The 24,187-nt window shown below is 42.4% G+C and overlaps 1 protein-coding gene across 1 annotated transcript in view; it reads left to right on the top strand.

Moving 5' to 3' along the window:
• The window catches only part of LOC126481177 (proton-coupled amino acid transporter-like protein CG1139), a 95,556-nt gene that overhangs the window by 26,249 nt on the left and 45,120 nt on the right, over positions 1–24,187 (top strand). The window contains exon 3 of the mRNA XM_050104749.1: positions 8,293–8,565. Within this exon, the coding sequence (XP_049960706.1) occupies positions 8,293–8,565 (273 nt within the window). The remainder of the gene's footprint in view (positions 1–8,292; positions 8,566–24,187) is intronic.

The following is a 24,187-nucleotide window of genomic DNA, read 5'->3' as shown; positions in this document are numbered from 1 at the left end:
ACTATTTTTGTACTATGTCTGTGACAAGACGCACATAATGTCTTCCTCACTACCAGCTAGAGGTGCACTATCTCCAGCATTCTTAACGTATTAACTTATCTCTGGACTCAAAAAAGTTACTAAGATATTAAGGATCTTACACTGTGTCTCGCCATAATGAAGCATAAGGCGGGACGTGACTCGAATGCATACATTGTCTTCTCATACTGAGATTTGAAATGACTGTGCCTTAGTCTTCAAATTTATCAGCTCTTATCTGGCAGTCTTAAGCTGTTGTTTTTTGGAGATTCGATTCTTTTTCTCTTGATCAGTAGTATTCTTATTCTTGCGGGAAAAATCTTAATTTTGCAGTGACACTAGCGTCTATATGTTGGCGAAAATGCTTTTTTCTAGCAAAACGCTATACAAAATGGCGTCGACGCTTCTGATGATCCTTTAACGCAGGTCTAAGACGTCATTTCTCCAGTACTGCCTACCACCAGTCTACATAAGCGTGTAATTCGGCTTGGCTACAGATCCTTCCATCTGAAAGGTACAGAATGGCTGCGTAGTTTGTCTCGAATTCTACAACTGAGAAATAATACCAAGTACATTATTTACAGGCTGATCCAGTTGCGCCTGCCGATAGATTTTATGCAATCCGCAGCATCTTCAAAAACCACGAGAGAGGTTTTCATATCCTTTTTTTCGCTACATGAAAACTAGTAAATTTAATGTAGTTAAATTTTGTAACAGGATACGTTTTCGCTGGAGGCCACAGTTTTAGAGTTATTCAAGAAAAACACATTCGATCGTTTGTACTTGGTAAGCAAAAGGATATGAAAATCTTGCACATGGCATGTGAAACGGATGGGTAGGGGCAGCTCAAACACGCTGAATAATTGCCATGGTCAGGTGCTTTGTAACAGTAGCTCGGTCCCCATCATGTAACTGGTTGTGAAACGTTGCTTTACGCTACAACATGTTGCGGTCTAGCGCGCCACTACAGTACTCACTTTACGTCTCAGAGTCACCAACTATACTGCAAACTTCATGTAAACAGATCTATGGACAGCGTTGTCATTTGCTATTACACTAATGGCCATTAAAATTGCTACACCAAGAAGAAATGCAGATGATAAACGGGTATTCATTGGACAAATATATTATACTAGAACTGACATGTGATTACATTTTCACGCAGTTTGAATGCATAGATCCTGAGAAATCAATACCCAGAACAACCACCTCTGGCCGTAATAACGGCCTTCATACGCCTGGGCATTGAGTCAAACAGAGCTTGGATGGCGTGTGCAGGTACAGCTGGCCATGCAGCTTCAACACGATACCACAGTTCATCAAGAGTAGTGACTGGCGTATTGTGACGAGCCAGTTGCCCGGCCACCATTGACCAGACGTTTTCAATTGGTGAGAGATCTGGAGAATGTGCTGGCCAGGGCAGCAGTCGAACATTTTCTGTATCCAGAAAGGCCCATACAGGACCTGCATCATGCGGTCGTGCATTATCCTGCTGAAATGTAGGGTTTTGGAGGGGTGGAATGAAGGGTAGAGCTACGGGTCGTAACACATCTGAAAAGTAACGTCCAGTGTTCAATGTGCCGTCAATGCGAACAAGAGGTGACCGATACGTGTAACCAATGGCACCCCATGCCATCACGCCAGGTGATACGCCGCTATGGCGATGACGAATACACGCTTCCAATGTGCGTTCACCTCGATGTCGCCAAACACGGATGCTACCATCATGATGCTGTAAACAGAATCTGGATTCATCCGAAAAAATGACGTTTTGCCATTCGTGCACACAGGTTCGTCTTTGAGTACACCATCGCAGGCCCTCCTGTCTGTGATGCAGCGTCAAGGGTAACCGCAGCCATGGTCTCCGAGCTGTTAGTTCATGCTGCTGCAAACGTCGTCGAACTGTTCGTGCAGATGGTTGTTCTCTTGCAAACGTCCCCATCTGTTGACTCAGGGATCGAGACGTGGCTGCACGATCCGTTACAGTCATGCGGATAAGATGCCTGTCATCTCGACTGCTAGTGATACGAGGCCTTCGGGATCCAGCACGGCGTTCCGTATTACCCTCCTGAACCCACCGATTCATTATTCTTCTAACAGTCATTGGCTCTCGACCAAGGCGAGCAGCAATGTCGCGATACGATAAACCGCAATCGCGATAGGCTACAATCCGACCTTTATCAAAGTCGGAAACGTGATGGTACGCATTTCTCCTCCTTACACGAGGCATCACAACAACGTTCCACCAGGCAACGCCGGTCAACTGCTGTTTGTGTATGAGAAATCGGTTGGAAACTTGCTTCATGCCAGCAAGTTGTAGGTGTCGCCACCGGCGCCAACCTTGTGTGAAAGCTCTGAAAAGCTAATCATTTGCATATCACTGCATCTTATTCCTGTCGGTTAAATTTCGCGTCTGTAGCACGTCATCTTCGTGGTGTAGCAATTTTAATGGCCAGTAGTGTATAAGGTCTGTCAGTGCAAGTTATGCCTATTTTTGGGCATGTCACTTGATGTTGGACCGCAGTCAGAGGGGTTCTTTACATCCTCATTTTCTCAGGTCGGCACCGTGTGACACCATTTGCTAAGCAGGTTAAGCGCTGAGGGGGGTGGGGGGAGAGGAATGGAAACTGCCGGGGAGAATTTCTTTTGCCAGGAATACCATACAAGATTTTATTCATAATAGTTTAACACACAGTTTAAAAAGAATTTTAGTCAGATGATCAACAGAGAACCTTTTTAAAATTACTGAAGAAAATTCAGAAACAGGAAAACAGAGTTCGAAGAAAGAAGAGCAATTTATATAGAATCACTTTTTGGTAATATTGCGCAGAAGGTGACATTCTATTTAGAGGATAATACACTTAGAGTTTTTTAGTTAAAGTGCATCCGTAATAACAAAACAATTTAACAAACATGCAAGCAGAAAAGAAAATACAAAGGCCGATCAGCTGAGGGCTCCTAATTAAATGGGAGGCACGGTTATTCAGTTATAATTGCGCAAGGAATACTTAAAAGTATGCGAGGTAATTTCTCTGAAATGCGAGATTACTCAAACTGTGCAGAAGCCAACTTACAGTGTTGAAATGAAAAGTGTGGTATTGCTGGCCGGGACGCCCCATCAGGGGAAGTTCGGCCGCCGAGTGCAAGTCTAATTTCAGTCGACGCCACACTGGGCGACTTGCGCGCCGGTGAGGAGGAAGAAATGATGATGAGGACAACACAACAGCCGGTCCACGAGCGGAGACAGTCTCCACACGGCCGGGAATCGAACCCGGGCCCACCGCATAGGAGGAAAGGACGTTACCACTCAGCTAAGCAGCGTTAAAAAAGGAACACGTTAACAAATGAAACAGAAATACCAAAGCTGGTGAAATGCTGTTTCAGAGAACTGAATGATATACGCCTTACATAAACAAGGTCAAATACTAAAATTAGTTTTTTTCAACTGCAAGGACGTTCAAAATCCAGTCGCCACAGTTTGCTACTGTTTATTGGCAACAATTCAAAATTTACGCTGAAGTACCTGACTCCTAACCAATCACCTTTGACATGTTTATCCGCTCTTTTAACATCAGATAAACTGCCGTTGAATGAGTGAGCAGCAAAACTCTCAAAACAATAGTAATTGCAGGCCAGACAACAGAGACCAGTACTACAACAGATGAAACACATAGTTAAATACAGGCTTAAAATATACTCTATAAAACTCTCTAGAATTAAGGTGGCAAACTCATGTACGCAAATACATCCAGTTAGTACATGGAAAATGTACTACCCCACTGCCTACACCTTTAGGTAATTAATCAATATCGGTAAGTAGGTGCCCAATAAAGACTGTAACCTATCATTTGTTATGCAATAATTTTTATTAACACTAAATTATGGCCCTACAGACTTCAAAAGGGTGGTGGAATACTGAAACTGTAATTTAATTAGATGTCCAGATGAGGTGCATGTGTAATGAAAAGAAAAATTACCGTAAGTCCTATTGTTTATTATAACTTCTCACACAAAACAAGTGCAGTAGGTGCACTGAAGTATAACACGAACCTGTTTAATAATATCATATTCAGAGACAAATTGCCACAAGAATATCGAACAGTTACTAGTAACTAAGGTTTGCGGAGATTCAAATTCAAATGACTCTAAGCACTATGGGACTTAGCAGCTAAGGTAATCAGTCCCCTAGATTTAGAACTACTTAAACCTAACCAACCTAAGGACATCACACACATCCATGCCCGAGGCAGAATTCGAACCTGCGACCGTAGCAGCAGCGCGGTTCCGGACTCTTAATCCACCCTCACACATACAGCGGGCAAGCACTTAGAAGAAACTTGATCATCAAACGTTACGCCCCCCCCCCCCCCCCCCCCCCCCCGTGGGGAAGTAACACTTCGTTTGGTAGGGGCTTTCTGATGGACTAGCTTCTTTCTGGTCTCAGTATGTGCCTCGTCAATAACGCTAATCGCACGCACTTCAGGGTCGCTCCTGGCACCTTTCTAGCTATCGATCTTATGTTCCCACAATCTCGTGACTTCGCTACATTATGTGCTCTACGACGATCTTTGCGACAGTTTCCTCTTCCTAGTAATCTTCCTTGTCATAGCCTGATGGAACTACCAGTGCTAAAATGGTTATAGTTCTGTCAGCAACTCAACACCAGTATGTTGACAAGCAGATCAGACAAATGATTCCAGTTTATTCCACTTATGCTCTACCCGTATGTTTTTATCGCCGAGAAAAACGCTTCTATGAAATGCAGTGGAAATCGGTAGATTCAGTCCCGTAACATCGGAACACATTAATGCGTAAAACCAAATATCGTGGAGAATCTAGGCGCCTCCTCAATAAAGTTGATATTTGCGAACTTCCAGCATGCTGGAGTAGCTGTGGGTCAGCAACTTACGTTAATCAGTAGAACGAAAAACTAGTCCGAAGTTGCGAATTTTACTTTTCTTATTCATACGATGACTAGTTTCGGGCCGAGACACATTTTCGTATCATCGTAATATAGTCAGAAATGGTATTTCCGAAAATGTCAAAACTATGTCAAAAATATAGCTGTTCGTTGCATATTTTTCACATGGTTTTCACATCTTCGGAAATACCATCTTTGACTGTTACGATGATTTGAAAATGGGTCTCGGCCCAAAATTAGTCATCGAGTAAATAAGAAAAAGTAAAATTTGCAACTTTGGACTGGTTTTTCGTTGTACTAAAGTTGATATTCTTTGTTCAGAGATGCAACAATTGGCGATAAAAAATGAGCTCTCATCAAGTATAACTTGATATTAAAATCTGCGAAGGCACCTGCTTCTCAATCAAAAGGAAAATAAATTTTTTACATGTTTGGTATCGTAAATGGTGTATTGCCTACCACCAATTATGTTGCTGTTCAGTGTCATAGTGATACGGACTCCAGAGAGAGTTTATTTCTTTCAACAATATGTTAAATATAGGTTTCTCAGGGAGATAATCTGCCATTCTGGGCACTACATGTGGTATATTTTTACAGTAAAGATACACGTACAAGGTGAGAGAAAACCGGTTTTAGAAATAATGTTGCAGATGCTTGTCTGTTTCCTACATGATACACACAGTGTAGATACAACTAACACAAAATATTTGTGCACTACTAAATTTTCTGCTGTCGTTTATAGGAACAAAACCAAGAGAGATTGTAAAATTTGTAGCTTAGGTGGAGTCACGAACTAGTGAAGTTAGTTCCCTGTTTCAGGAAACGTTACAGTAAATGATACAAGCTTCATAACCAGGAATAATTAAATAATCCGTAATCACGTACAGACCGATGGGAACCTTTTGCCGGATTACAATATAAGATTGCGAACGACGCAGATAGTATGAAATTGCAGGCACGCTGAAATTTTGTGATCAGAGTTCTACATGCGATCACTGGATGAATACATCGATGGTTATGCGCTACAAAAATGGTCCCTTTATGATACAAGCCAGAGGTGTTTCCCACTAGACGTGCTGTGAACTGTGCTTACGACGGAGTCTGCAGTTTCTCTCTCGGTGGTACGCGAATAGTAGCGAACTCCACGTCTGACGGAGATACCAAACCAATGCGCAATCAAATCGAAACCACATAGATTGCAGTCTGCAGCTGTTGTGTTACGGCAGGCACTTCACATTACCATGCGGCTGGGACAACCACAGGCAGGAAGTTTGTCTTCCACGACCACGATACTCACCCGAGCGACTTCCGTGTGCTTGGACCACTCACAGCAGCAATGCGTTGCAGAAAGTTCTGCTTTGAAGGAAAAAAATGTAGGACATGTGGTGCACGAGTATACTACCAAATAGATTTTTTTTCTTCGTGACTCCAGGCAATCTGTAAATTCTGGATAACTTGCATTGAGCGTGGGGATGATTGTTCCGATCACTGATTCAACTTCTTGGCTCGTGTGTGCAATAATTGTTTTTTGGAATATTTACAGTTTTCATTTTACTGACTCATAAATGATATTGACAAGAAAGTAAATTATGTCTCCAAGAAACGCTAGCAATGGAAATATGCCGACATGGCTAGTTTCTTTGAATCTCGCAAAAAATTCAGTGATTGAAGGTATAAGACAAAAGTTGGAAATAACTGTTCTATTCCCAGAAAGTCGGTTAGCACATCGCATAGACTGCGCGATATTTGTAAGTGTACTAGATTAAATACGAGGGGCATTCAATAAATAATACAACACTCTTTTTCCTCGGTCAGTTTCGGTTGAAAAAATGAGAAATTTTTTGGGAGATATTGTGGAATATTCTCGCTTCAGCCCTAATAGTTTCACGAAGTTCCTGCGTTCCAAGCAGGGAGCTGTCATTTCTTTTGGCGGAAAACCAGACCATTGTAGAAATTCACAGGCACTTGCAGAATGTCTACGGAGACCTGACAGTGAACAAAAGTATGATGAGTCGTTGGGCGAGGCGTCTGTCAGCATCGCAACAAGGTTGCTCAAATCTGTCCGATCTCCCGCGTGCCGGCCGGCCGCACACAGCTGTGACTCCCGCAATGTTGGAATGTGATGACGATGATGATGATGTTTGGTTTGTGGAGCGCCCAACTGCGCGGTTGTCGGGGCCTGTACAAAGTCCGAATTTTTACACACTCCAATTTGTACACAGTCCAATCTAGCCGCTGTCACGGATGATGATGATGAAGAAGAAGAAGAAGAAGAAGAAGAAGAAATGATGACAACACAAACACGCAGTCCCTAGGCAGAGAAAATACCCAACTCGGCCGGAAATCGAAACCGGGACCCCATGATCCAGAGGCAGCGATGCCAGCCACTAGACCACGAGCTACGGACGTGTTGGAACGTGCGGACACGCTCATTTGAGGTGATCGACAGATCACAAAGAAACATCTCGGGTCCCGAAATGTGTGTACCCGATAGATTCTTCGCCGCCTAACAGAAGACCATGAAGAGCAACGAAGGACCATGTGCGCGGAAATACTTGCACTTTACGAGGCTGATGGTGACAATTTTTTGTCGAACATCGTCACGGTCCATTAAACATGGGTTCATTACTTCGAATTGGAAACGTTCAAAGCCACACCCTCACCGGTAATGTCATGGCGACGGCCTTCTGAGACCCTCAAGGGGTCATTCTGTTTTATGTCCTTCCTCATGGTGCAACGATCAACTCTGAAGTGCACTGTGCTACCCTCAGGAAACTAAAGAAACGAATCCAGCTCGTTCGTCGCCACAAAAAATGTAGATGAAGTTCTCCTCCATGACAACGCAAGGCCTCACACGAATCAGCATACCCGAGACGAGCTGAGAATACTTCGTTGAACTGTTTCCTCGTATCCACCGTACAGCTAGGATCACGTACCCTCCGACTTTCATCTGTTTGGTCCACTGAAGGATACACTCCGCAGGAAGCAGCGATGATGGGGAGGTTATTGTTGCAGCAAGACACTGGCTCCGATGTCGGCCAGTGGAGTGGCACCACGCAGGCATTTTGGCCCTCCCAGTAAGGTGGCGTAAGGCCGTCGCCTTGCTTAGAGATTATACTGAAAAGTGATTTTGTAGCCAAAAGAGTGAGGAATAATTTGATATACTGGAATCCTTAATAAAACCGACGTACTTTTAGAAAAAAAAGTGTTGCATTACTCATAGAATGCCCCTCTCATAACGAATGAAAAATCGCCACAGAAGGGCGTGAAGCTGATCAGTCGTGTTATAGACCTCCGAATCTTTAACAACATTGTAATTATCTGGCCGAGCAAATATTTTGTTCTGTCGGCAGTAACGTGGAAGCGCTGGTCCATCTACTGAAAGGCAGTATAGGCACTGGCATCCTGGCGACACCAAACGCCTTCATGCACGCCGGGTACGTCGTGGGCGTGCTGGGAACCCTTCTCATCGGCGTGGTGTGCTCGCACTCCATGCAGATGCTGGTGCGCGCGCAGCACGAGCTCAGTCGGAGGCGTCGTGTACCCAGCCTCACCTACCAGCAAACGGCCATGGCTGCTTTGGAGGAAGGACCAAGCTGCCTGAAGCCTGTAGCGCCGTATGCTGGGTAAGATATGAGACCCCTCTATTGTGGAAGCAGTAACTGTTTCTTTAGAATCTTAGAAGTAGAATTATAGAACATTACTGTTCTCTGTATCATAATTTGCAGCTGACATCCACGATTAGTGACGGTACAGTGGCACACAATATTCTGCTCCAAAAGTTGAAATACTTGGGAATACTCAGCACACCCTTTTCTTAGTTTTACCTATGTAACAGAAATTAATGTACATCAGGTCCATGCCCACAGAGCGTTATTCAGTCTGATTTTGAAACAATGAGAGAGGATGCACCAACGATATCAGTTCCTTTGTTACTCACTATATACATGAATGACGTAAAAGTTACATATTCACAAAATCCAGATATAATGCTTTCCACAGATGATATAAATAGGTACAGGTGTATATATATTACGGTTTTCCTGGAAGGGCGACTAATGAAATATTTCTAAAGATCGACAAATTGTTCAAGTCCAAAGGATGATTGTTAAATTTTGATAACTCTGCGCATCGTTCTCACTTGTCAGTACCTACGGTTATATTCTATTCAAACAAAGCAATCAAGTAATAAATGTTTAGTTTTTTGGGATTACAAATAATCAAAATCAGATCAGGGAAACACTTGAGCTACATTTACATTACGCAAGAATAGAACTATAGATGATTAAAAGCGAATTAAATAGTTCATTTGTACATTTTCAGTCGCTAATGTTTTCTGGAACAATATTTCGGAGAAATTCTACTAACAGGCAACATTGTTAAAATACCAAGCGTTTTGTACGAATTACATCTGGTGTTAGTTCGAGAACGCGCTGCAGCGATGATTTAAAATAATATTTAGACAGCTGTTTCTTAATAAATATCTATACTACTATTTGAAGACAAGTCGTATTTCAACGTTGTTGCCAAAAATGTCGAGAAGTTCTTGACGATTTACTTCAAATTTTAGACAATGCTCTAACAAATGTGAGGACGGACATAAGGCTACACAGTTTTTAATATATAGGTGTATGTATGGTGTATAAATGGGTAAGGTCGTTAGAAAAAAAATCCCGAAAAGTTATTTCCCAATTTACGTCAAATTTTTACACGATACTCTGATGAACAGTCGAACGGTGCAGACTACATATTTTTTCATGTACCGTGTACGGTAAGACCCATGTAAAATATAATGGGGAAACGTAACCATAAATATCGGAAAATTCCTCTCCGATTTGCTTTAAATTTTTACACCGATATTCTCCCAGACATTCGGACGGACACCTGCTACATATTTTTTAAGCAGCTCAGGGAAAGAAAATCCTGTGCCGTGCTCTGCTATTAAAATGAGTAGTTTTCTTTTCTTTCTCAGTCATACAAATTGTTTCTTCCATACATACCTGAGGATGTGCAGTATTTTTAATATTTTGGATGAAGAATGGCGCCTTGTAAGGAGCCACAAAAACGTTCCAGTTCTTATCCTGTTAAAAAGCTGTGTAACATTGACTTCGACCATTTTCTTGAAAGAAAACCACTTGCTACGCTATGTTTGCCGCCCCCCCCCCCCTTCCCCACAATTGCCCACAGGTGTGGGTGCCTTGTTAACATGAGCCTAATGTCTTCCACAGTCCGCTGTTGATCATTTCTGACAGCAAAATCCACCACAGTAATAACAGAAAGAGTAGTGATTCGATGAGCCTGTCTTGGTCCACTGCTGTCTCTGCTGTCTTTCGATGTCGCCATCCTTCTCTAAATAATTCATTCCACACAAACACACGAACATGTGTTACAGTGTGTTCGCAACATACACCAGACATTTGGGCACGAATTTCACTTCCTGACACTTCATCCACAGTCAAAATCCACACTACACCTTGCTGTTCCTCTTCTCCGGCCTCCATAGTGGAGTCGAACACGCACACAACTCACTGACTTCATGTCGAACATGTGTAACAGGCAAATGGCACAGAGGTGAAGGTTCTCGCTGTTCCTGATTTCGAGTACAGGGTACTTGTGTACACACGCCTACCTGTGCTATCAATACCTGTGCCAAGCTTATTATACTGTATAGTCTGTTTTGTTTTCATCTGACTGTCCCTTATAGAACTGATGGAAAATCTAAAAGACAATTAAACCGTTTCCTTATTTCATCACTCTGCAAACCAGATTTATGCTATTCAGGGTCAGTTTACGGCCTAAATGCCACAAGCAGCCGCTTGGTATGCCTAGCTGCAAGGGGTGACAGAGGCATGTCTACTGTCAAATTTGTGCGCAGAGTGTATCATAATTAGTAGTGAAACAACCTATTTCCACATTTCCACCCACACCATATTGCTCATAATGCTCATGACGTAATCAAATCTTATATGAGTAACCGAAAACAGTTTGTACTGCTTAAGACTGAAAGTGGTGTTCACAAATCCAAAATCACTAACATAAAATATGTAGTGGCCCAGGGCTCAGTACTGGGACCTCTTCTGTTTTTGGTTGATGTAAATGGCACAGGATATTGCACTCAGTTCCAAAAGTTCCAAAATAGTTCTGTACACGGATGATACATCCATTGTGTGTAAAAAGGAATCATTTAAAGAACTAGAGACCCACTGTAATAACGTTACAAATGAAGTTGTTCAGTACTTCAATGAAAGCCACTTAAATGTAAACAGTAGTAAAACCTGTCTCACAGAATTTGTCAACATCAGTTTTAATGATGGAATAAAACTATACACAGGCAATGAATTAATAAAAAAAGTTTAGTGTAAACTTCCTTGGTTTAACAATCTAAACAATCTAAAATGGGACTCACATGTTGACATTCCTACATGTAAGTTATCTAAGAATACATTTGCAATTAGTATGATTAACAAGTTCTGCACAGACATTGTTGTTTTAAAGACTGTGTACCATGCTCTGTTTTCTTCGCACCTGAATTTTGGAACAGAAATTTGGGGAGTAACAACCAAAGCTAATCTAAAAAATTTATTGCTACTGAAAAAACGGCTATAAGAATCATCTGTGGAACAAAATATAATGAATCATGACGTGGCTTGTTTCCAAAAATTGGTGTGCAAACCGTAGTAAACATGTACAGTCTAAAAGCCACATTGCTTGTTAAGACTGCAGCCTAATATTTGTTCTGATTTGTATCAGTTCAATACCATAAATAAAGAAAAAATTTTTGTCAGCAGCCAGTGCACAGCACACTATGAAAATGGTCTACAATATGCAGGTTTAAAGTTAGCCAATGCACTGCCCAGTAAATTTATGATCATACCCACAATCAAGCTTAAATTTCTCCTAAAGAAATTCCTGCTACAAAATCACTTTTGTTAATTAGAAGAATACCACACTTACATGTAGAATAAGAAGTGCTTAAAAAAATATAAATACTGTCAAGCAAACCATTTTATTTGTAGTTTAATCATTTTGTTAATCAGTGATGTATTTAGAATGTCTTATTGTTCTATGTACACTCCTGGAAATTGAAATAAGAACACCGTGAATTCATTGTCCCAGGAAGGGGAAACTTTATTGACACATTCCTGGGGTCAGATACATCACATGATCACACTGACAGAACCACAGGCACATAGACACAGGCAACAGAGCATGCACAATGTCGGCACTAGTACAGTGTATATCCACCTTTCGCAGCAATGCAGGCTGCTATTCTCCCATGGAGACGATCGTAGAGATGCTGGATGTAGTCCTGTGGAACGGCTTGCCATGCCATTTCCACCTGGCGCCTCAGTTGGACAAGCGTTCGTGCTGGACGTGCAGACCGCGTGAGACGACGCTTCATCCAGTCCCAAACATGCTCAATGGGGGACAGATCCGGAGATCTTGCTGGCCAGGGTAGTTGACTTACACCTTCTAGAGCACGTTGGGTGGCACGGGATACATGCGGACGTGCATTGTCCTGTTGGAACAGCAAGTTCCCTTGCCGGTCTAGGAATGGTAGAACGATGGGTTCGATGACGATTTGGATGTACCGTGCACTATTCAGTGTCCCCTTGACGATCACCAGTGGTGTACGGCCAGTGTAGGAGATCGCTCCCCACACCATGATGCCAGGTGTTGGTCCTGTGTGCCTCGGTCGTATGCAGTCCTGATTGTGGCGCTCACCTGCACGGCACCAAACACGCATACGACCATCATTGGCACCAAGGCAGAAGCGACTCTCATCGCTGAAGACGACACGTCTCCATTCGTCCCTCCATTCACGCCTGTCGTGACACCACTGGAGGCGGGTTGCACAATGTTGGGGCGTGAGCGGAAGACGGCCTAACGGTGTGCGGGACCGTAGCCCAGCTTCATGGAGACGGTTGCGAATGGTCCTCGCCGATACCCCAGGAGCAACAGTGTCCCTAATTTGCTGGGAAGTGGCGGTGCGGTCCCCTACGGCACTGCGTAGGATCCTACGGTCTTGGCGTGCATCCGTGCGTCGCTGCGGTCCGGTCCCAGGTCGATGGGCACGTGCACCTTCCGCCGACCACTGGCGACAACATCGATGTACTGTGGAGACCTCACGCCCCACGTGTTGAGCAATTCGGCGGTACGTCCACCCGGCCTCCCGCATGCCCACTATACGCCCTCGCTCAAAGTCCGTCAACTGCACATACGGTTCACATCCACGCTGTCGCGGCATGCTACCAGTGTTAAAGACTGCGATGGAGCTCCGTATGCCACGGCAAACTGGCTGACACTGACGGCGGTGGTGCACAAATGCTGCGCAGCTAGCGCCATTCGACGGCCAACACCGCGGTTCCTGGTGTGTCCGCTGTGCCGTGCGTGTGATCATTGCTTGTACAGCCCTCTCGCAGTGTCCGGAGCAAGTATGGTGGGTCTGACACACCGGTGTCAATGTGTTCTTTTTTCCATTTCCAGGAGTGTATTAAGAATTGTAACCTGTTTTTATACATATGCAATGAATCATTCATTGTTGAATAAAGTATTATTGTTATTATTATTATTATTATAGATTTACTTTTAGAGGTTTTATCAGTAGCTCATGAATGGCATCTAATGTGTGGGGGAGAAAAGGAAAAGGGGTGGGTGGTGGAAAAATGTTCTTGAACCAACCCTTCTGATATGGAAATATGGCAGTTATTCAAACCATGAGGACGAGGTCCCATCCAATTAAGGCATTGAACACCAGAGTCCCTTCACTCCTGTAACAAGTTTGAAAATATACTGGCCCTTAGTGTTACTCACAAATGACTAAACATGATTCAGGGGTTCATCTTCTGTTGGGAACTCCTACCAGAGACCACTAAACTGAGCACTAAACAACAGCACTGAGCCTTACTATGTTCACCAGATTCAGCAAAGATCGAACAATAGTGAAGTAGGCAATGACATATTCATCCTAGATTGTGAAGGGGATGTCTTCTGAGTAAGTAAAACCACACTGATGTGACATGAAAGCATATTTTCATCAAGTTATGAGAGTGGATGGCAGGTCGTTAATGTTTGGACACATCTTTCGGCTTTACTCACAAGTGCTGCTGTAAGAACTGTGGATGAGCAGTAGGTTTTTCTCCTGGGACAGCACTCTCCCCAATCAGCAATGTGCATCACACAATTAAGAAAAAGTTCACTGAGCAGTAAAAGCTCTATCGGTAGTCACACACTAGAGCCAGGAAGAAATATGCATAATTGAATTGTCCTTTCTTGACAAAAAGTATTTTTTTTACATTGAATCACTTCTCCTTTGGCCACTGTTGATCTTCAAAGGACATGAATCCCAATTGATACAAAGTGCCTCATCATAGTCTCCAGTACCAACCAGGTTCACACTCATGTTTGGTATTAGAAACGTGAGGTTATTCAGGTTCATGTTCTCTGAAGATGGCTAGTGCTGAAATGTGTAAGAAGTGATATCTGAGACTGTAAGCTCTTAGTATTTCATTCTCTAAGCTCAAAAGTGCATCTTCCCTCTCAGCCTCAAACATTCTGAACCAAGGAAATCACTCTCTCAGTGCAACTGAAGAAGCAGGTCTCTTCTGGCATTCCCATGTCAGAAGACACCAAGTACAGTATCCACTTCTCATATTAAAACTCTTGGCCAAATGGCAGCTAGTGGTAGAAAGAGCCATTGGCAGTAAGGTGCAAATCAGTGAGCTTGTCTTTTCCTATGATAAAGATTCAAAAGATGTGACCACCTCCCTTGGCTCCTTTCAGGAGCCAGTCATACCAAGAACAGACAAAATACAAGATGAAATTTTCCTTGAGCCTTGTTGTGGAACTATTGCGGAAATGTGGATAGGTCCCATGCTTCGCACATTCTTACAGACCAGTTACTTTGACAAAATTGATTGAAAGGATGGGGAACCAATGACTGCTTTAGTGCATGTAATCCTGAGGGCTTATATTCACTATTGGCAAGAGTGGTGCACTTTGCATCCATAATTCATTTGCTTATCATCTACATTAAACTTTGTATTTTCTAATTTCAGAAATTCTACTGTGTCCTAGGAACCAAATTTCCTGTACACTTCGGGAATGGGGTTTCAAAACTGTCCACAGATTTTGATATGGAACTGCCAACTTGTACTTACTTTCATGTCTGGATTGGAGCAACTCCTGGTAATCAACAACTATAAGAAAGTAGAGTACCCCAAGAATTGATTCAATGGGATAAAGTTTTCACAACTGTGACTGACATTGGGTTGAAGGTGATCTCTATGGTGTCTGTCACTGTATGTTGATGGTTGTACCTAAAAGTACACAATAGCACTACGTCTGTGAGTAGTTCTGATCTCCGACTCCAGGCAGCTGTCTGGTCTCTGACACTTGGTTTTCAGTTCGCCCTCACGCAGTGTGATAGAGTCAAGTAAGTAAAACCCCGTCTGACAAGAAGCTGGTACAGCTGCCATAAAAGTGTCCTCTTAAGACCAATTGTATGGAAAATCTGAGCACTTTCCATTTCTCCAATGGCAAAACACTGAAAAACTGGTCGAGTGTTTATTTTTTGCATTTTTGGTCAAACATTTGAGTGAAATGAAAATAATGATTCCTTATAAACTGCACATTGAAATTTTGTACAAATTTTCATTGTCAAATGAAGAGTGGAAAATAGACAAATGGAATATTAAATTCATCACTGTGAGGTCTAATTTTGAAAAAAAAAAAAATAGTTGAATCTTCCTGGTAGATTAAAATTGTGCCACACTGGGACTCAAATCTCAGGCCTTCGGTGGGCAGTGCCCTACCGTCTGAGCAACCCAAGCATGACTCAAAACCTGCCCTCACAGTTTTGTTTCTGCCAGTGCCACATCTGCTACCTTCCAAACTTTACAGAAATTTTCCTGTGTTTCTTGTGGGGCTAGCACTCCTGAAAGAAAAGATATAAGTTCGGAAGACAGGAGATTAGTTACTTGGGGGGGGGAGTAGAGAGTAGAGCAGTGAAGGTAGGTCACATGTTGTGCCTGGATAGCTCCATTAATAGAAACACTTACCTATGAAAGACACAAGTCCAAGGTTCAAGTCCCAGTTGGGCACACATTTTTAATCTACTCAGCTCTACCAGGAAGTTTCAAATTGCCATGCATTCTGGTGCAAAATGAAAATTCTTTCTGAAAAAGGTTTAACTGCTTGAAAGTAGCCAGGGTAATTAAGAAAAATCCAGCAGTCTAATATTCCCTAGTGCTCTTTAAAATACCAATTTGAGCACTGAGCTTTAAATTTTTAATTAATACCTTTGCTTTTTCTTGATTTATGCACTCTTATTAATAATTAAATACCAATCAATTTTAAATGCACTATATTTCATGCTTTCTAAACAAAACCAGAAAAGTAAAGAAAAAAAGCTATAAGATGTTTTGTGAAATGACTTGTCAAAATGTAAGAAATGAAACACATAAGAGAAACATTTGACACACTTTCGAATGATGTTCAGAATCATGTACAGTAAATAATGTGCCAATTGAAAAATTACTGTTCAGTGTTTAACTTAGAATCAAAGTGTCTATACATGTAGGATGGGATATCTGTCTGATGTATTATGTAGACTGTGCAACCTGCTGTTCTGTGACCTTTGCACATTTCTATTATCCATGTGTGATGGTGTAAAAAAAGTTCCAAAAATTTTTCACTCTAAAAATTTTTTCAATAGAGAATACTGCATATTTCAGGGAAGAAAAAGAGTGGGCACAAACAGTGAAGTTTCCCTTACGAGTGCTGTCAATAGAATTTTTCTTGCTTATTTACTTTTCCCAGTTAAAACAAGAAATACAAAAAACAATCAGACAGCAGTTCCAGTAGAACTGCAAATTCTTCTTAACTAATGTGTGAGTATTTCAATTACTACTGTTATTTATTTATGATTATATACATTTAAATACTTGGTTTTGCAAAACTATGTCAACCAAATGTTTGTTTTAGCGCTCAAATTGCTGTACATGATTTTGAGCATAATTCAAAGATGAGCCAAATGTATCTCTAATCTGTTTTATTTTTTACTCTTAGGCTATTCATTTCACAAAAAAATTATTTGGTTTTTTAAGTTGCTTTTATTGTTTTCCCTTTTTCTTTACCAAGTTGTTTGGGAAGCACAGCAAACTAATCGGCACACCCCCTTTGATGTTGGGTTTTATTGATCATATTCATCAAAGTGGTGTGTCCTTGGCAACAGGAACATGTTGCCAGAGCCACATCAACAGTATTCTAGAAGAGACAGGCATACTATGGCTCCCAGACCAATTCAAGCAACAACTTGTGCAGGAACAATTTATGCAGCCCCCAGTCACTAGTGTCATGCAAATTATACATCACAAACAATGGAGCCTTATTATAAACTGTTTCAGAGGAGTCAGGCCAGCTATGGTGCAACTGAAAGTTCTGTGATATAATTCCCAGCTTCCTCCATAACACTGCCTGCATTGATCTCCCCCTCGGGTGTCAGACTGGCATGAAGTTCATACTGAGGTGCATCTGCTGTGGACCACAGAAGAATATAGATCCAACTTCACGTGTGGAATGGCAGGCCACCACAGCACTCAATAAACTGGGAGGACCACTGTTACACAGTGGAGTTAATTGAGCACATCCTGGAATTGTGGTGTCACTATGCCAACTACAAACTGGTCTCACCACTCATACAAGATTTAAGTAATCATTCCTAATGCCATTCCTGGAATTTATTCTGGTAAGGACATCAGGAACAATTCACTAATATTTTTGTTACCAATTAATAAGAGACTTTGCTCTAAAGTAAGGGTTTGGTGGGTATAGTGGTAGATTCTCCCTGTAATATCATATGGGATAAGCCTTGAATAAGGCCCACTCCCATGCTGTGACTCTAAAACACTCATCTTTTCACTCATGTTCTTGAGTTTTTAGCACTGAAACCTGATAGTGATTACATTAGGAAATTATCTTATTACCCATTTGACCTAATGCCAGAGCAAACAGATATCTGATATGGTGAATGGTTGCTGTTTTTCTTATTCTGTGCGTTATTGTAATAAATGTCAAATTTTCAATATCTTGAGACTGTTAACTTTCTTATGGTAAGATATGTCTGTCTATAAACTTCAATGTGAATTTAATGCCAAAGGTGACAATATCATGAAGTCTCAAAATACAGCACCTGGAAGATGTAAGGAACATTAAGTTACACTATATAGTAAACTAACATCATGAATGTGCTACAGCAAGAACATGCACAATTTATGGAACATATTACTTTACAGAGCAACACTTAAGATACAGTGAAGAACAGGTTGTGCATAGCACCAAACAAACTGACTGCGCAACAGTAACACAGAGTACAGAATAGGTTGAGCAGTCATTTGTGGTTGATTAAATAATATTATTTCTTTGGCGGCTCACCAGGGCACAAGCAGGGTTGTGAACTGTATGGACGGGCAAAACCTGAAATCGCAAGCATCATGAGTGAAGGTAGAGCACTCCTTCCTTCTAGGGGGTGGGAAAACCACATACACACATAAAAACACTAGGCACAGGAAAAGACATGGTAGCGAAAAAAATTGCTGCTACAGAAAATACACTGGTACCATTAAAAAAAGGGAGGCCACTGATCTTGCAAGGGACTGAGATTATGAGGCACAGAAAACACCAATGATGGTGCTGATGTCCATTTCATCACCTGGTGATGACAGTGATTGCTGCAGCATGTGGTGGGCAGCCACTGGTGAGCAGGGGCAGAAGTGATGAGGGAACAGGTTGATGCACATCCCCTCTGTCATGAGAGGCCATAGGGCAAAGCTGGTGAGGGTGTCTCCACAGTGACATTCTTATCAATATCAGCAGTCAGCGCTGGAGGTCCCAGCAGGGGCATTGGATATGATGGCCACACAGGGCTCAGCAACAGAAGTGGCAGCAGCTGTGACGCCGGGTGCAGGGGGTGTACACCAACAATGGCAGTCAAAGAGTGGGGGTGAAGTCAGGCAACCCAAGACAGTGATCTGTCAGGTAGCAGCCCCTGCTGCAACACGAACTGGACTGGCTGTGATATGGGAACAGGCATCTATGGCAGCAGGGATGGAGGAGGCAGTGGGTCCTCTGGAATGGACCCCACCATGTGAGGCCGCAGCTGGTTGAAGTGATGGGATGTCTGCCCCTCAGAAGTGTGGATGATGCACAGGTGCTGGGGCTGGCAACACTTGAAGACAACAAGAGCCCAGTTCAGCTGACACCTGAAAACACAAGTGCAGACGTGCACCCAGCCAGAACTGCCGCAGAGCTGGTGATACCCTCAGGCAAGGCGTCAGATGCTGCAGGTGAAGGAGGGTCTGTGATTGGCATCTATATAGCAGCTTTGCCAGGCTTCTGCCCCAACCACAGTGAAATGGTATGAACTCAAAAAACAGTCTAAAGCAGCTTCAGGAGAAGTGCCACATGTGTACTTCTGCATCTGAGTTTTAAACACCTGAACCAGGCATCCAGCTTTACATTAGACTGAGAGTGAAATGGAGGAGCTGTGAGGTGTTGAACACCACCAGCCTGATAAAAAGATTCAAATTCTCAAGAAGCAAACTGGGGGTCGTTATCTCTGAAAACAGTATATGGAAGTCCCTCAATTGCAAAAATCTTAAGCAGGACCAAAACAGAGGCTGCCATGGATGTGGACAGACGTCACACCACTAGGGAAACTTGGAATAAGCATCGACTATGTTGAACCAATACTGATTTAGCAAGGACTCAGCAAAATTGACAGGTACACACACCCACTGGCACTGCGGCATCAGCCAGGGGGAAAAGACTACTATTGGCCACCTATTGCTGAACACAGTAAATGCAAGTGGTGATAAGCCACATAATGTTGCCATCTATGCCTGGCCAATACCCATGCTGGGGGGCCAAAGCTCTGGTGCTAGAGGTCCCTCAATGACTGACCTGCAGAAGTCAGTATACACCACAGTATAAGGAAGTGGGAATCACAACCCAGGGAGCAGCATCCTTTGTAGCCATCAAAAGAAGCCCGTCAAACACAGAGAGTTGGTGCTGGATGGAGTAGTAATTAAACAAGGGATCCAAGGCATGGGCAGAAGTTTTCCTTGCCAAGCATGCTGCACAAAAGAGTGGACCTGACTAAGTACTGGATCTATGATGATGGTGAATGCTATCATGGTACTACTGATGGGAAAACTATCATCCACTTTCTGGTTCCCAATATCAAAATAAAAACAGAGCTACTGACATGATTGAGTGCCAGGTCTGGCCTGATTGGAAGACAAGATAAGGCATTGGTATTGGCATGTTGCTCGATTGGCCAGTAATGGGTCTGATAATGATAACGGGAGAGGAAGAGAGCCCACTGGTGCTAAAGATATGCTGCGTTGTCCACCACAGAAGCTGAAGAGTGAAAAAGAGCAACCAACAGCTTGTGATTCTGATTAAATGGACCTTAGAACCATACAAGAAGCATGAAATTTCTTGATGGTGGACACAATTGCTAAAGTCTCCTTTTCAATCTGAGAATACCACTGCTGAGTGGGAGTTAATGTATTAGAAGCATAAGCAATGGGTCGTTCACACCTGTCTGCATATTGGTGTGCCACCACCACACCAAGACCATGCTGAGAAGCATATGTAGCACACACAGGATAGATTGAAACATATATTTAAGCAAATCAAATGCTTGGTCACAAGCTGGGGCCAGAAAGAAGGCACATTTTTACACAAAAGCACATGCAGTGGTTGAGCAACAGTGGATGTGTCAGGTAAAAACTTACAGTAATCTGCAACATTACCTAGAAATACCTGCAGTTCCTTAATGGAGTTTGGCCATTGCAAAGCCACTGTTGCATCAACATGGTGATGCATTGGCTTGACTCCTGTGTGAGAAATGTCAAAACCTAGGAACTCAATTGAAGACTGAAAAAATTAAGATTTGGCAAGATTGCACCTGAGACCCACAGATTGCAAAACAGAAAGCAATGATCAGAGATTTCTAAGGTGGTCTTTTGTGGTAGAATCCAAAACAATGATATTATCAAGATAATTGATGCAGCCAAGCACAGATGTGATTGTTGTTGTTGTTGTGGTCTTCAGTCCAGAGACTGGTCTGATGCAGCTCTCCATGCCACTGTATCCTGAGTAAGTCTCTTCATCTTCAAGTAACTACTGCAGCCTACATCCTTTTGAATCTGCTTAGTGTATTCATCTCTTGGTCTCCCTCTATCATCTTTACCCTCCACATGCTGTCCAATACTAAACTAGTGATCCCTTGATGCCTCAGAACATGTACTACCAACTGATCCCTTCTTCTAGTCAAGTTGTGCCACAAATTCCTCTTTTCCTCAATTCTATTCAGCATCTCCTCATTAGTACATGATCTCCCCCATCTAATCTTCAGCATTCTTCTGTAGCACAACATTTCGAAAGCTTCTATTTTCTTCTTGTCTAAATTATTTATTGTACATGGTTCACTTCCATACAAAGCTATAGACCATACAAATACTTTCAGAAAGAACTTCCTGACACTTAAATCTATACTTCATGTTAACAAACTTCTCTTCTTCAGAAATGCTTTCCTTGCCTTAGCCAGTCAACATTTTATATCCTCTCCACTTCAACCATAATCAGTCATTTTGCTCCCAGATAGCAAAACTCATTTACTACTTTAAATGGCTCATTAGGAAATCTAATTCCCTAAGAATCACCTAGTTTAATTTGGCTACATTCCATTATCCTCATTTTGCTTTTGTTGATGTTCATCTTTTATCCTCCTTTCAAGAAACTGTCCATTCCATTCAACTGCTCTTCCAGGTCCTTTGCTGTCTTTGATAGAATTACAATGTCATTGGCAAACCTTGAAGTTTTTGTTTCTTCTCCGTGGATTTTAATTTCTATTCCAAATTTTTCGCTTGTTTCCTTTACTGCTTGCTCAATATACAGATTGAATAACTTCAGGGATAGATTACAAACCTGTCTCACTCCCTTCTCAATCAGTGCTTCCTTTCATGCCCTTGACTCTTATAACTGCCATTTGGTTTTTGTACAAATTGTAAATAGCCTTTTTGCTCCCTTTATTTTACCCATACCAGCTTCATAATTTGAAAGATGGTGTTCCAGTCAATATTATCAAAAGCTGTCTCTAAGTCCACAAATGCTAGAAAGGTGGGTGTGCTTTTCCTTAACCTATCTTCTAAGATAAGTCGTAGGACCAGTATTGCCCTTGTGTTCCAACAATCCTATGGAATCCAAACTGATCTTCCCTGAGGCTGGCTTCTACTAGTTTTTCCATTCATCTGCAAAGAATTTGTGTTATTATTTTGCAACTATGGCTTATTAAACTGATAGTTTGATAATTTTCATCCCGCGGGATTAGTTGAGTGGTCTCAGGCGCTCCAGTCATGGACTGTGTGGCTGGTCCCAGCGGAGGTTCGAGACCTCTCTCGGGCATGGGTATGTGTGTTTGTCTTTAGGATAATTTACATTAAGTAGTGTGTAAGCTTAGGGACTGATGACCCTAGCAGTTAGGTCCCGTAAGATTTCACACACATTAGAAGCTTTCCCCCCCCCCCCCCCTTGTGAGTGGAATTATTATATTCTTTTTGAAGTCTGAGTATATTTCACCTGTCTCATACATCTTCTTCTATTGTATTTCTTTCCCCTGTTCTTGTCAATCGTTCCCTAATGCTCTTACTGAAACTCTCTACAACCTCTGGCTCTTGCAGTTTATCCTGGTTCCATCTTCTTAAATTCCTACGTTTATGCAGTTTTAATCTACAGTTCATAACCAATAAATCATGGTCAGAGTCCACATCTATCCCCGGAAATGTCTTGCAATTTAAAATCTGGTTCCTAAATCTCTGTCGTACAATCATATAATCTATCTGAGACCTTCCAGTGTCTCCACGCCTCTTCCACATATATAACCTTCTTTCAGAGGTTGTTAGGCATTCTAAACATATGTTGAAAAATTGTGATCGCACTATCAATGCCAAAAGGCAAGCATTGATATTGGCATAGGCTGGAAGGTTCATTGACAGTGAGAAAGTGTCTAGAGGCCATATCCAAGTGGAGCTAGAGTTATGCTTCTGACAAATCGATCTTGGAAAGTGGTAACTAACTGACAATTTTTTGAGCAACTCATAGGGTGGGGCAAGGGGTATGTATCTATTACCGACAGGGCAAAAATCATGACACTGAAGTCGCCACAGAGGAAAAGCTTAACCATCAGTTTCTTAACAATGCACAGTGGTGTAGACCATGCAGTGGAAGAAATAGGCCAAATGACATCAGGCAATGTCAAATGGCCTTACTTGGTCTTGACAGAGTCATGCAATGTGACAGGCACCTGCCATGCATGGAAAAAAGAGAGGGTGGGTGGAGTCTTTCATGGTAATGTGGGCCTGAAAACAAGCAGTGCAACCAAGCAGAAGGGAAAACAGAAATGAAACCCCAGAGTAGAGGAACTCCAGTTGCTGATACAGAATTTGATCTGACACTAAATGCACCTCATCGGCAATGGAGAAATTGAAACTGGTAAACATATCTAACCCGAACACATCGGTGGTGTGGGAATGATCCACAACAGGAAGATGAGAGGGTGAACAACAGATTTGTAAGAGACAGGAGCAGAGAACTGACTTATGATTGGAATCTGCTGTTTATTGTAGCTAACAAACTTCCATGTACCTGTGTGAGGGGAGGGGAGTCCAAGTGCACATATATTTGTGCATTTATTGAAGTCACTGCATTGCTTGTGTCCTCTTGCATTTTCAGCAGTTTATTAAACACACACTAGTCTAAGGAATTTCTTCTGAGAAACAGTCATTGTAGAGACACAGTTTATGTCCATCGATACTACTGTGTCCACCACATTGGAAGAAGAGTTACTCACCAATGCAATGTGGCCTTTCTTTTCATACTTGTTGCAAACAGCCCAATGCTTTGGGGCACACAGTATGCTCATATTGGACAAAGCAGTATGAGCAAGGTGGAAGGGGGGCAGAGCCACTGCTGTGACATGGCCTGTTGCTATGGTGGCCATAACCGACTCTGCCCCATGCAATGCTGAGTCGAACATTGCACCCCTGTGACAGCTTCCCCATCATCCTGAATACTTGCAACATGCCTAACAAGGTTTGACTGAGCAACTTCCCATTTACCCCCCCACCATGCAGCAATCTGATCGCCTGTGGCCTGCGACATTTCACAGAACTGTGCTAATTG

This window comes from Schistocerca serialis, chromosome 5, assembly GCF_023864345.2.
Source record: "Schistocerca serialis cubense isolate TAMUIC-IGC-003099 chromosome 5, iqSchSeri2.2, whole genome shotgun sequence".
Taxonomy (NCBI): domain Eukaryota; kingdom Metazoa; phylum Arthropoda; class Insecta; order Orthoptera; family Acrididae; genus Schistocerca; species Schistocerca serialis.
This window is presented reverse-complemented; position numbering and strand designations above follow the sequence as displayed.